The following is a 14,428-nucleotide window of genomic DNA, read 5'->3' as shown; positions in this document are numbered from 1 at the left end:
TGGAACTTACCTGTTTGTAGCTTAAGAAAATGTTTTTATTGTGTCGATGCAGGAATGCAGATTATCCCACCAGAATGCTACAAATACATTTTGAACATATATTACCTTCTTTTTAAATGGAGAACTTACGACAAATTCACGGTAATAGGTGAAAACAACGTATTCTGTGGCAATGTTGAATACTGCAAATACCGAAATATTATTTCTGATTTTCTTCAACACTTTCTAAATAAAAAAAAATTACCAATCACATATATAGAATATATTTTCTTCGAATAAAAAAATCCTTCGAATTCCAAGTAACATCTTAAACTGTAGAGTATTTGGGTTAAAACTGACGAAACGGACAATATTGTCCACAATAATATTATCGGTTTCTCCTGTTAGAAAAATAAAACATTAATTATTCGATGCAATACATTGTGTATTGTGTTTAATTACCTCTATTTTTGACGAAACCAATAATAATCCACACAGAGAATTGTAAAACAGAAGAATCGTGTTGGAAATCCACAATTCGTAAATATCTAAACACAAATTTGATTTATTGTCCAAAATTTCATATTCAAATAATTTCACTATTTACGTTTACCTACGGTATCATAAAGCTGAAAATAATTATGTCGATTTTAAAAATATTATTTTAAGTTTTAATAAAAATATAAAACTAAACAAAAAAAAATTGTGGATAAATCAAAATTAAACTCACCATTAAAATGTAGCAAGTCATGTTAGAAACAAATACTAACACTGTAAAAAATTTACACATTGTTGTGCATTCAACGAGAGTCAGGCACAGACTAATGAAAATATTTCTTCGGACCTTTAACTCTTAGTATCATAGGCCGTTGAACACACCTCAGACGTTCTAGAATTTAGATACAAATTATTATTACAGTATTCTTACTCCCTTGTAAAAGGTAAATAAACTGATTAGAGAATCGATATTGCATGTCATTATCCTGTCTATTTCTTTTTAAAATTAAGTTGTTAAAGTTAAAAAGATACTGTGTTGTGCAGGGTATCGTTCCTGCGTAAGGTTCACAATATAAAATAGAGGGCCTACGCTGCCAGGACCATTCAGTTCACTTCGTTCAGTGATGTGCTGCGTACTTCAAAATCTACTCAAAGCTATTTGCGTCATATTAGCACTGTTTACGCATTTTTTGTTAATCTATGGATTAATTAATAGCTTCAGCCAGATGAAAATTAGAAGCACCTTTGCTTTATCAATGAGAATGCATTTATATTATGCATTTTTACTGATTCATGGCATGAATGGAACCCTACTGACGGCTGTTAAATTCAAGGTGCGTAATAAATCACAAAAAACACATTTAATATAATTTTATAAACTTATTTAATTCAAATTATATAGGAGTTATTTTTTCTTCGCTACTGGCAACTGATGTCATCCATTTATATAGTCGCCGGTCTCATTCTACATTTTATAATGTACGACTACCAAGATGAAGACTTCGGCTTAAAACAAAAGGTTAAAAACTACTTTGGATTAGGTGGGTTGGACATGTGGATAGAATTATTCTATTCAGATTAATCCATACTTTTTACCCAAAATGAATTGCAGGCTACCTTTTGGTCAGTTTGATGACAGTCAATTCCTATACCAGGACTCTACATCATGAGGAGAGTACATAATTTTCATTATCGGTAAGTATGGGTTGGAAAAGTGGAATTACAATTTGGTTTTTGATGAGGTTTCGGCCTTTAATGTTACATATTAAGAGGATATATTTACTAACGATAATGAAAGTGGCCCATGCCCATTTGGTCACAAAGTCAACATTACTTTTGGGTTGCAGATACTCATTGGCCATGGCAGTGAGAACTTTAATTTGCCTGACTTTTACCTTTCATTTTTCACTCACCTGGATTCTGTCTGAGAGGGTGTTGCCCTGCATATCATACTGCATTACCTTTTGTAAGATTTCATAAATATTATATAATATATATAGTTTTAAATATTTTGTAGCATCATGGGATCATTGTAAATACTATTCGTTTTGGACCACAATAATTTTGTTTGCCCTTTATGGAGCTGGTGGATTTGTATTGGGATTCACAAATTACAAGGTGAGTCGTGTTAAATTTCTTTAAATAATTATAAAAATTACACATTTGTTTTTAGGAATATCATATTCTCTACAATTGGATAATTGTTACGGCTCAAATGCTGATTTTTATGTCTGCTTATATTTGGTTTGCTTATATGTTGTCGGATAATAAAATCGATTCATGGAGTATTGTTTGCTTTGGTATTTACAGCATATACTTTAAATATTCTGCTTTTTAAATTTTATTTATATTTTTAGGTACTTTGTTCTCAGGGTTTCTAACGGTCTTATTTTATTTATTGGCATGCAAAGGCATTATACAAAATAATTCCATAAAAAAAATGTTTAACTTAAGAGACTAGATTAAAAAAACAAATATATATACGGTTGGACAGAATCAACGCAGCTCCCATATGGCCAGACGCTCAATTCTACCATTTACTACTAACAACTAGACCGCTTGAAGCGGCGATCGACCAGAATTGGCCAACAGGAAGGGTGTAGTGTTCACCAGGACAACACCAAACCACACACTGCTTTGATGACACGTCAGAAGCTATGGGAGTTCGGATGGGAAGTTTTATGTTCTAGAAGGGAGGGTATTATAAAGTTTCTATGGGTAGTCTAAATGGGATCCCATTATCGAACATATTTGAGCTACTGTATCAATTTTAATAAAGCATTGAATAAAGAGCAAAAAAGCGGAAGGAAGTTATTTGACGTTTTATAAAAATATTCTTTCCTGCCTTTCTGAAAATAATTAGTCACATACTAATCATCTCTGTGAACGACCATCGATTTATAAAAATGAACCCCAAATTGATCAAATTGTCGACATCATTAAGATAATGACTGAGCTGTAGGGATTAGAGATATATAGAAATGGACCATATGTAGAAATCCTCTAATATGGCAGCCCACAGTCGTTATTCACATTCCAAAATGTGCCAACCAATTTGTCGCATTTTTGTATACATTGTGTTTTTAGTAACTGCAAGCATTGCATTTTTGTCAGAAATAGTTGTTATATACGCACACTTCTCCTCAAATGTTGATCCACGTTTTAGAGCTTTTGATGCATCTTTGGTTTTTTCGTTGGAGTTTTATTCATTTTTAGTTGCTGTTACAGGTCACATCCTAAACCAGCTAAATTTTAAAGTTAGTATACGCGGAATCATATTGTGAAATGTTTAGTATATTAAGTTTCCTTCAGGTGAAGCTTCTTCTAGGTTTCTGGATAATATTTTTCATCATAATTGTAACTGTGATGTTTTTTATTATCATAATATTATTTTCCAATTTTATCACGCCATTCAACGTAATTGTACATGGATGTTATATATGTAAGTATATATATTCTGTCTGAATTAAAAAGACAGGTTTAATTTAAGATTTAAAAAAATAAATTAATAAATATTATAATTTTATTTTAGCCTTTTCTATTTATTCTGGTGTCGTGGTTTATCAACATTTCAGAAGCGCAACCATTAAGACTACCAGACAATCACACGAAGAAAATCCTAATAATTGTAATACAATTAATGAAGAAATTGTATTGTCGAAGTTTTAAAATTATTCAAACAATATTCACATATTTCAAGTCGGAACGGCCGGAATCGGTCGACTATATAGCTGCCATATACCTGATTGATCGGAAATGCCATAACTTTGTTTTTTAAGCTAGTATGAATTCTCTAAATGAATATAGTCCGATCTGCTAAATTTCATAAGGATCGGCTCCCCCCGAAGATAGTTTTCCTTTCTTGTTTTTGGTCATTCTGCCCCCAAATAAATTTTCGACCATCATAAGATGTTTGGTATATAAATACGTAGTAAATGCTTTATTCATATACATATGTAAGCCATACGAATTTTCTTTAACATAATGCAGTTGTCAAATTTAAATCTTATCCGGTGTTTCTACATTACAAATACGAATAGAATAAACATCTTTAATTAAATAGGTTTGTGTCGTTTTGATTCCAGTGTTGTAATTTTAACAGTTTAGTGTTTATATGTACTATATATATATAAATGTTTATAAAATTTGTAAACAAAATATCGATTTCATTAACGTTCATTTATTGTTTTCAAGGGTTTTCAGTTTACAACAAGTTTGTACAAAGGCTTTGGAAAATACTTTGCTTGCTCATTAGGTAGTAAAACACGAATTATACCAATATATAGAATATATAAAATGTAAGCGTTGCATATCGCCTTAAACTAAGCTTTTTTTCTTTGCATCGTTTTCGTTTTGGACAAATAACTTAACTGCTTTCCAATTGTATGGGACCTTATTTGCTTCGACCACCATTCATGTACATATTTGTGCGGCGACAATGGTAAATATTAATGAGAATGTGTGTCACTGAGTTTTGCTGGATGTCTGCTTGTGCCTCTCAATGTAGGTAGATGAGTGGATGTTTCTCTTAGTAGTCGTTTCGACGCTTGTAGTTGCGCACATTGTTAGCCAAGCAGCAGGCAAAAATAAAGCCAATCAACTGCAAAAAATTGACATTATTATTCACAACATATATTAAATGGAAGGTTGATTCTTACCTCGACTCCAATTAGACCAATGGCCACGTACTTAGCATGGTCAGTGCTGACAGACATGGTTTCGACGAACTTGTCGCGGCATCCTCCATAGTAGTTCAGTGGGTTCAAGCAGCTTCCATCGCAACAGCTGCTGGGCAGGGCTTGTCCCTCGGCAATGTAATCAGCAAATGAACTCGCACCGCAGCAATGAAGCTGAAAGATTGTCCAGAACATCAGTACCATTGAAAATAACTTATGATAACGCCCTAACTCACAGATTTCTGAAGGGCGTCGAAAACTCCTCCGCGACCACGATCCGATTGCCAGGCCTTATCAATGACATCGCCCATGGCCGTATTGAATTTCTCCTTATTGGTAAACAGCAGGACGACCAGGGTCAGTTGGACGATCAAAAGGATCAGCAGGAAGACGGCATAGCTCATGGTCATGCAAACGGACTCCCGAATGGCGCCGCAGCAGCCCAGGAACGAAATAAATACGACAATGGAGCCAATGCTGATCAGGACGATCGGCATGAGGGCCTGGGGCGGGAAGCCCACCTGGCCATTGACCTCAATTGTTCCGATGCTCTTCAGGATCAGCACGCCATAGACAATACCCAGAATGCCAATCACCTGCGGGAAAGATAAAAAACAAGTTATATTGAGTCATCAATTTCAGTGAAAGAAATGTGAAATGTCGTTGCACTTCCAACGAGCAGCTCTAAATATAGTTCAAATTAATCACCTCGTTCTTGTTTAGTTTAATTGAAAGTGGCAGAGTACAAGAGAGCTGGCAATTATCATGCTGAAGCGACTTAATTACCCCAGAGCCCTGGATCTGACCTCAGGGATTCGGTACCGTGCCCTGGCACGCCATCAGTGCCAGATATGCCGGCAGATAATTAAAATAAGTGACAGCGTTACGTAATTCCTGGTCTGTTGGCACAACAAAACTGGTCCAAAAGTATCTGCTAGACAAGGAACATGGGCTTTACCCATCCGATTTGATCTGATTAGATTAGCTGACACCCATCCAAGACAAGCCGTGTGAGGGCCATCAGCGGCATCATCCCTCTTCCCCTGACATTCGCACATGACAATCTAATATGTTTTGCGCACAAATCTGGACAAGGTCTAGAGTGCATTGTATTTGGGAAATTTTTATGACGGGGCGGCTGTGCTCCGTGCGCCCAGACAATGCAAATCAACTTTGATCTTCAGCCACCAGCCACCAGTGCCAGAGTGTCAGACTTGCAGTAACAATTGCCCGGCTATTAATTGAATTCGCTTGATTTGATCATCGTGCCCCGACACACATGCCCGTTGCTGGCCTCAAAGTATTTGTATCTGAAAAATGTATCTATATCATACATACATCCATATGTGCATGCCCACACTCAATTCCCCTGATTTGGAACGCGCCGGAGAGAACGATGAGATCAAAATTCGACATCCGTGGGCGGTGGCTGTAGACTTTGATTCAAAACATACTGTGCTCTAGCTTGTCAAAATTTAATACGAATTAATATGAGAAAAGAATTCGGCTACATAAAGAAAGAAAGCAAATATCCCGCTCTGCTAATTGTTCCACTTTGTCTTCATAAACAAACAACAAACAACAAAACAAAAAAATCCACATGTAAACAACAGTTTTCGTTTTGAAACCTGTTTTGTGGGCCAACTTTTCCTATCCAACTTTTACTTAGCCCCGTTTTCGCTAACGAGGACATTACACAATCCGTATTAATATGGCCGAGACAAAGCCGTCGACCACATTCCCCCATAAAGCTGTCAACAGCAGCTTCAATGACGTCACTTCGAAATGAAACTGGAATGCAAATTGTTTCCTGAAATGCCAACGAGTCCTAGGTCCTTAGTGTTCTGAACACAGTGCTCTGAGATCATAAGTGTGGAGGGAGATAAAAATGTGGAGGCGGAAAAACAACCCTATATGCCAGCCGACAAAAAAAAGAGCTTTCATATTTATTTATCTAGTGGCTAATGTTTACTGTACACCAGTTGGAGCGACCGACCACACCCAAAACTTCAAAACTGCCTCTGCTTTTGGCGCCAAAGCCAAGACAACAATACTGATTAGAAGGACGAGGGAGCAACAGGAGCTGTGCGTGTTGCAAATGGGTAATTGGGAGACAACTATTAATTCTTAATTGTCCGAGTCATGCAACTGCCAAATGGCAACAAAACTTATTAAGCTGTGGAACGCCATCGGGTGGGTACTACTTCTCCACCAGATTCTTAGCTCCATTTGACTAAGGGGATATGTAAATATTTATCCCCGAAGTTGTTTACTTAGTGGCTCACCAGAGGAAACAGCTATCGACTCGGTACTCAATGAATGCGGGCCATTATTCACGACCTTACATTCATGGGCAGAACTGTAACACCTTTGGCGATTCACATGTTGCATATATAATAAAATTATATACTTCACAGGTTTGTCATTCGGTACGCTAATAAGTGGTGACTATTCGGTTCTAACCCGCACATCGTAGACGTGAGGAAAATTCAAAACTCGATCCATGGGGGTAAAAAAGAGCTGAAACAGTTGCCTGGCCCGGCACAGTCATTGCCATGTTGTAGTGCCGACTGTGTTCCACTTGTAGTTCCCCTTTTTGTTTCCACATTGCGAAATATTGCTGCTGTTTCGTCGAGCGTTGCGGCAGTGGTTTTTTTTACGTTTTTTCTCTCGTATTGGAGCTCTGAAAGGCGGCTTGTTAATTTATTTGGCTTGACAGTCGTCTATGTACTCAAATACTCAGCCTCAGAGATAAGTATCAGAGGCAGAGCTCACACATACCATCCAGCTAGAACACATACCAGGCCGCTAGAACCTAACTTGCTGACTCGTGTAAAATTAGATTCTATATACATTATAAAACTGCTGCTCTGACAACAACCAGGTGTTTGTTGTTGCCTTTTTCTTTTGTTTTATCTGAACAGAGCAACAGGTTTTTTGTTTTCTCTCCTTCTTTCGAACAGTATGTACTCATTCACCTATTTATCTGATGCCATGTGAATACAATACATATATGAACAAAAGTATTTAAAACCCAGTAAATGTGACTCAAAAAAAAAACTCCAGACCGGCAGTTCTCTGAAATAATACAAATTATCATTTCGAGAGCCTTTTTTAAAAAGTTGTTAAGCCTCCTGGCACGTAATTTTTTAGTTTTTATACTGTTGATCTTGCCTTGTGACTCAATTGTGTGGAAAATGAATCATCTTATTTAGAGAACCTCAATGAAATAGCTTCAAGCCTGTATTGAAGATAATACAAAATAAATAAAAACCACATGGAGGAAGCACAAGATAAGGGTTAGTCTGAGGCAAAGGAAGTTGCTTAGCTCTTGGCGCCCCAAAATACACAAAAAATCCAGTTTTGCTGGAAGCTGAACTGGTGATGATGTCATCACAACTTCAATAACGACCCAAACACAGCAGATATTTGAGGGTTTCTCGAATTCTGAGAGCGTCTGGACATGGACGGCATTCCCACACACAGGTCTAATATTTAGGGGGGCGACCCTCTATATGCATATTGCATGCAAATTTGCAATAAAATTGAACACATTATCGGCTTGAGTTTCAACAGCCAGCCCTTTCGTAACATATTGTGGCCCCCATCCCCATTTCGGCTTTCACGCAACGCTTTTGTACCGGTTTTCGATTTCGGTTGCAGTTTCGTTTTCATCATCATTATCATACTCACCGAGACCAGGGTGTTGAATATGAAGAGTATGTACTTGACCAGAGATGTGCCGCAGTCCATGTTGATTGGATTTCACTGTACTCTACCTGGAAGCGAAAAAATGTCGATTAGTTAGTTTTAGACCGTAATAATCAGTATCGGATTTGTAGATTTGCAAATATTTTTTAATATTTATACAGCTGGATGTCAAATAACTCGATAGAAACAAGAGGGGGACGTTGATTCTGTCAGAAAAATAAGACGTGTAGTTGGATACCACAGGGACGACATTCCATAAAAATAGCATGCCTTTGCAGTTTTGATGCTGGGCTTCGGGGGTTCCCCTTTCTTCCGGGAAGATGGAACTTTACTCGGAACTCAAAGTCATTTAAACACAAAGGGAGCCAGAGCCAAGTGATGGCTAAAGTCTCAAGCCTGGCCCATTGTTGTCAAAAGGCCAAGACGTTGCTAGGGTTACTAGAATGGAAAAAATAAAACGCACACACAGAATGCAAGTTTTCCACATCAATAACAAGAAGGACGGCATGCGTCTGTGGGTTCAATGCACTCCGCAGCTGCCGTATTGTTATTTTCATTTCATGAATTTTTCTCCGATTTTCACACCAGATTTTCCGGCGTCTCTCGTTTTTCTTATCCGTACTACGCAGTCTTTTGTTTGCGTCTCCCTTTCACCCTCCGTCCACAACAATTTTCAACCACTTTGGCTCGCAGCATCGCATCAGAGGACGCTGAATCAACGCAATTTCGATGTGACAGTCTGTTTTTCAACACACTCCTAATAATTAATTATCAAATGTATCAATCTCGGCACTAAATTACCTTCGCTTTAAACCTGACAAAATTATGTGTCCGTAAAACGTCCGAACCGCGCGCAATCAAATATTACTTTGAGGCTTTTGTGGCTTTTCGTCTTGCTTTGGGTTTTGGTTTTGCGGGAACCCTAAATTCAGTGTTGATAAACAAATATGTTAACATTTTTATGTTGCTAACAGTCTGTTAACCACTCTACTATCGATAGACATTCCGATATATTGTTCTCTTGGCGCCCAAAATTTTTAAATATCCATAGAAATTTGTTTTTTTGAAAATTTTCTGTTGGATCCCCTTTCAAAATAGAGGATCTCCGTATCTGGCCCCAAACCAAGTCCATATCTTTGCCAACATCCATCCGATCCTCGAGCGGAACAATTTTTATCTCACTTAGAGTTATATTATCCCGTAATTGGTGATCCCATTTATTAATCAGGGCTAGATTTTATAAACTTATTTAAATTATTACGCGATGTGATGGGACAATATTAAGATTTAATGAATATACTACTCGGAGCTTAGTAGTTCTGACGTCTCTGTACGTTTCGGGTCTGATTGGCCAAGCAGCATCCAAAAATGAAGGCAACAAGCTAATATACAAAAATAAAAGATTATTAAAGTAAAAATTATGTGTTTATGGAAGGCTTTGTTTAGTTACCTCAATGGCAGTCACGCCTAGACCCGCGTATTTGATGATATTTACGTTGGTGTCCCAGAAGGAATCAACGGCTGCAAGGCATCCTGGCCGATCAATTACCTGTTTGATTGAACACGTCCCATTGGAGGGGGAGTCGCAGCAGGAGCCAGGAAAAGATGTACTAACATAATCAATGTAGCTCTTCTTACCACAGCACTTGAACTGGAAAAAGTAATTCAATTAGTAAATCCTCGAATACATTAAATAAAAGGGAAATGTCTTACAGATCGTTGCAGAGTGTCCAATAGGAGAGAATCGGATTTTCGCTGGTCCCAGATTGTCTGGACAATCTTTTCCAGAGATTGCTGAATCTGTACATGGTCAATCCACACATAAATGATCAGGGCCAGTTGACCGACTAACAGCACCATCATCACAGAGGAATACTGGAACAATCAAATTTAAATAACAATGATCCCAGGATTAAGGAAGAAGTATTACCGTGGTCAGACAGCAGGCATTTTCACGAATGGCTCCGCAGCATCCCATGAAGGCGATCAAAAAGATGAGGCAGCCCAGGACCAGGATAATGATGGCTACACTGTTGGCAGTGAAGGTTTCTCCGACATTTGAGAAATCCTTAATGGATGATACCATTATAGATCCAAAGGTGATGAGTAAAATGCCGCATATCTGCAATAAATGACCCCAATATTAAAATTAATAGATTACATTAAAGAATAAACCAGAGGGGATCATCCTAAAGTACCGGATATCATATAGCCAAGACTCTCGACATTTTTCCATTATTTTGATGTTGTTTTTCGAAATCAACTTCTAAGGAAATGAGTATGCTACTCATAAACTCAATACCATTGAGTCAATAGAGCCTAATCAATTCTGAGTACATTTAAATAGTATGACTAAAAATGTATACCTGAAGTTTAAAAAATTTTAGGCGCATTCATCACATGATTTTTAGCTAGTTGGAAAGGGATTTTTATTTTATAACAGTTGGAGGCGTATTGCCGGTTGTTTTTATTGTGACCTGGTTGTACAATAAATAATCCCCTTTCGCAATTGCATTTTTGTTCTCTTTTATATTTTTTCAGAGACTGAATACATACGAATGTATATATCTACTATCAGGTATTACTCATTCCCGTTATCTCTCCGAGGTACAGTGTGTTTTCCGACAAAGTTTCAGCTCATTACCCGTAATTACGTTCGGCATTGGCATGCGATGATTTATTTAAAGAATTCTACGTTTTTAACCACTTTAACCAGTTTCCAGATAAGATAACTTTCGAGAGCGATATCCATGGCAGAGTCTTGAGCCTGAAGATTTAATTTGTCTTTTTGCTTTGCCGATAAGATATAGAAGCAAAGCCAAGGGTTAAATTTGCGAAACTCTCTAACGTTGAAAAGTATTTTTCAATCCATTGCGAAGCGTTTCTTACCACAAACAATATGTTGAATATGAACAACACATATTTCACAAAAACTCCTCCGCAATCCATGATTCAATATTAGAGGTCTTTAGCCGGAAGGACACACAATTCGTTGTAGTTTGTTTCGTAGATCAATGGTTACTGGAAAGTTTTCCCCTTCAACTGATTTTATAAGCGCGATTCTTATCACAAAAAGCTTTTGGGTCTTATATTGTATTCAGCATTGCCTACTGTACTGTATTGTATTGTATTGCCTACTTTTTGGATACTTTCAAGCTTTATTTTTGAAAAGTGCACACAATTGGGGTAAATCTTTAAATCGATTTTCTCGATTGGCTCGAATCGAATCGAGCCAATTTCTATCCGATTCTTGAGCGGAATACCTTAATCGATTTGTGGATCAATTCTGCATGAATCTGCATCAAAATCTGGGAAAAAATTATTTTTCAGATTTTTCGTCACATTTTCCAGGGGATCCCCTTTAAAATGTAGAAAGTCGCGGGGGGGACAATACGAGCCACTGCGATGGCCATAACTCAGCCAATTTCCATCAGATTCTTGAGCGGAATACCTTAATCGATTTGTGGATCGATTCTGCATGAATCTGCATCAAAATCTGGGAAAAAATTATTTTTCATATTTTTTGTCACATTTTCCAGGGGATCCCCTTTAATATGTAGGAAGTCGCTGGGGGGACAATACGAGCCACTGCGATGGCCATACCTCAGCCAATTTCTATCCGATTCTTGAGCGGAATACCTTAATCGATTAGTGGATCGATTCTGCATGAACCTGCATCAAAATCTAGGAAAAAAATATTTTTTAGATTTTTCGTCACATTTTCCAGGGGATCCCCTTTAAAATGTAGAAAGTCGCTGGGGAGGACAATACGAGCCACTGCGATGGCCATAACTCAGCCAATTTCCATCCGATTCTTGATCGGAATACCTTAATCGATTTGTAGATAAATTCTGCGTGAATCTGCATCAACATCTGGAAAAAAATTATTTTTTAGATTTTTCGTCACATTTTCCAGGGGATCCCCTTCAAAATGTAGAAAGTCCATATGGAGGACAATACGACCCACTGCGATGGCCGTAACTCAGCCAATTCCCATCCGATTCTTGAGCGGAATACCTTAATCGATTTGTGGACCGATTCTACATGAATCAAAATCTGAGAATAATTTTGTTGGAAATATTAACTTTGATGTTTTATTAATATTTTTATTTTATTACAGAAAAATAATTTATTTTGCAGCCCATTGTGGATATAGGTTTAAGCCATGCCACCTGCATTCTGCCTGCGCATACAGTTTGTTAGGGCACCTGCGATCAGGAAAACCACCAGTTCGAAAATGCAGATTCCCAGGCCAGACCAGCGGATAATGTCCATATTGTCGTCCCAGAATTCCGTGAACTTGGAATTGCAGCCGGGTCGTGATTGGTACACGTACGAATCATTGCAAACAGCCTGGCGATCCAAGTATCCGCAGCATGTTCCGGGTACTGCTAGACCCACAGAGCCATAGTTTGAATATCCAGTATTGCCGCAGCAACTGAAGGCGTCCTCCAACAAGCCCATGGCGGTGTAATCCTTATTACTCCACAAATTGCTCACAAGATTACTCATGTCGCCCAAAAAGGCGTTGCGGTTCACAAATACCCAGCAAGTTAACACCAGTTGGAGGATGAAGAGGATAAACATCATGGTGGTGTACTGGAAATAAATAAATTGGTTATATATTTTTACTTATAAAAAGACAACCTTGACTTACCGCTCCTGTCATGCAAGCACTCTGCTTGAAAATTCCAAAGCATCCAAAGAAGGACACCACGAATATAAGGCCGCCCAGGACAGTAATGCAAATGGGAATTGTGTTCGGATCTTCGCCCGATCCATTAAAATGACTGAGATCGGATAACATAATCGATCCCAAAACGATCAGGAGGATACCAACGATCTGGAAATAGGATAAAGGTAGGAAATAGTTTATTTACATAAATTATAATCTTATAATAGGTTCATGGATTTATTACTAAATATCTAAGTCCTTGCTTCACTTTTTTTTTAAAAGTACAACAAGAAAAACCTATATGTCAATTAACTGATAAAATGAGTGTGTGTCAATAATATTACAATAATTCATATTTTTTTACTTCACCAGAAAGTGTCCATTAATAATAATGATAAACCGCATGACAAGGAAATGTAGACATCGAAACGATCGATGAGTAATATGGGAATTTTTTTATTATTATTTATTTTCAAACGCTGATGTAAGACTTCAAAAAATATTTAGTTTTAGATCTTTCATCTTGGAAAGCAAAAAACGTAGTTGATTATTAATTTAAATTCGTTTATTGATAATAATTTACATTTTGTATAAGAATTTAATATAAGCTTAATGCAGGACTTAATGGAGCCTTATCTTTTTTTATTAAATGGCTCAAGAGATCAATTCCACTTCCCGGATTTTTCTTATCTATGTACGGCTTTAGATTGTTAATATTTTTGGAAAAATAAATATAATACACATATACATAGAATATATATTTATTTATATTCCTTAGGGTAACTCCTAAGGAATACAAGGAACTCCCTAAAAATTATATTCCAGGAGTTAAAAAAGAGAGTTGTTTATTTCAAAACACGAAAAGACAACGATTGGACTAAGAAGATCCTTTATTTTTTTAAAACTGTAGTAACAACTCAATTATTAATTGTTCTCACTCTTTTATATTTATTTACTGCCACTTTATTTTTAATTTTTTTGGATATATGTATAACTCACCAAAAACACAACATTAACAATGTATAAAATAAAGTTAACTATTCCGGATAGGCAACCCATTTTGAAGTCTTTCGAGTGTTATATTTTTCAGTTATATTGCAAAAAGTAGTTTTATTCCAGAGTTTTGATCAGATTTTATCGCGTTTACGCGTCGTTAACTTTCGTTCGATTGGACTGGACCTCCACTGGGCTACCATTTATAACTTGGCCAACAGACACCAGCGATATCAGAAAGATACCCCAACGTTTGTTATCATAATCATGGCTCAAAAGAAGGATAGATAATGGCGGCGTTCGGCGGGGAAATCGATAATAATTGGAATATGAAAGTGATTCATTTCTAAGGGCAATTGATCTCGAAAACGAGGCAGTGGCCTTATCAACTGATAAG

General features: G+C 37.1%; 4 protein-coding genes across 4 annotated transcripts; 1 reads left to right on the top strand and 3 right to left on the bottom strand.

Moving 5' to 3' along the window:
* The first annotated feature begins 1,767 nt into the window (after positions 1-1,767).
* On the top strand, positions 1,768-2,437 carry LOC123257206. The gene is made up of 3 exons (XM_044715286.1): positions 1,768-1,842; positions 2,150-2,276; positions 2,334-2,437. The coding sequence occupies exons 1-3, from the start codon at positions 1,768-1,770 to the stop codon at positions 2,435-2,437; spliced, it is 306 nt and encodes a 101-aa protein (XP_044571221.1).
* Positions 2,438-4,136: 1,699 nt separating this feature from the next.
* Positions 4,137-9,291, bottom strand: LOC6495529 (23 kDa integral membrane protein). Its single transcript, XM_001959008.4, has 5 exons — positions 9,165-9,291; positions 8,346-8,431; positions 4,889-5,248; positions 4,635-4,826; positions 4,137-4,576 (listed from the first exon to the last, which is right to left on the bottom strand). The coding sequence occupies exons 2-5, from the start codon at positions 8,403-8,405 to the stop codon at positions 4,505-4,507; spliced, it is 684 nt and encodes a 227-aa protein (XP_001959044.1). The 5' UTR covers positions 8,406-8,431; positions 9,165-9,291; the 3' UTR covers positions 4,137-4,504.
* A 254-nt stretch (positions 9,292-9,545) lies between these two features.
* On the bottom strand, positions 9,546-11,403 carry LOC6495528 (CD63 antigen). The gene is made up of 5 exons (XM_001959007.4): positions 11,253-11,403; positions 10,294-10,485; positions 10,077-10,238; positions 9,814-10,014; positions 9,546-9,745 (listed from the first exon to the last, which is right to left on the bottom strand). The coding sequence occupies exons 1-5, from the start codon at positions 11,310-11,312 to the stop codon at positions 9,674-9,676; spliced, it is 687 nt and encodes a 228-aa protein (XP_001959043.1). The 5' UTR covers positions 11,313-11,403; the 3' UTR covers positions 9,546-9,673.
* Positions 11,404-12,455: 1,052 nt separating this feature from the next.
* LOC6495527 (CD63 antigen) lies at positions 12,456-14,176 on the bottom strand. The gene is made up of 3 exons (XM_001959006.4): positions 14,038-14,176; positions 13,021-13,206; positions 12,456-12,962 (listed from the first exon to the last, which is right to left on the bottom strand). Exons 1-3 carry the CDS (start codon positions 14,095-14,097, stop codon positions 12,522-12,524), a joined length of 687 nt encoding a protein of 228 aa, XP_001959042.1. The 5' UTR covers positions 14,098-14,176; the 3' UTR covers positions 12,456-12,521.
* Between the last annotated feature and the right edge of the window lie 252 nt (positions 14,177-14,428).

This window comes from Drosophila ananassae, chromosome 3L (assembly GCF_017639315.1).
Source record: "Drosophila ananassae strain 14024-0371.13 chromosome 3L, ASM1763931v2, whole genome shotgun sequence".
Taxonomy (NCBI): domain Eukaryota; kingdom Metazoa; phylum Arthropoda; class Insecta; order Diptera; family Drosophilidae; genus Drosophila; species Drosophila ananassae.
This window is presented reverse-complemented; position numbering and strand designations above follow the sequence as displayed.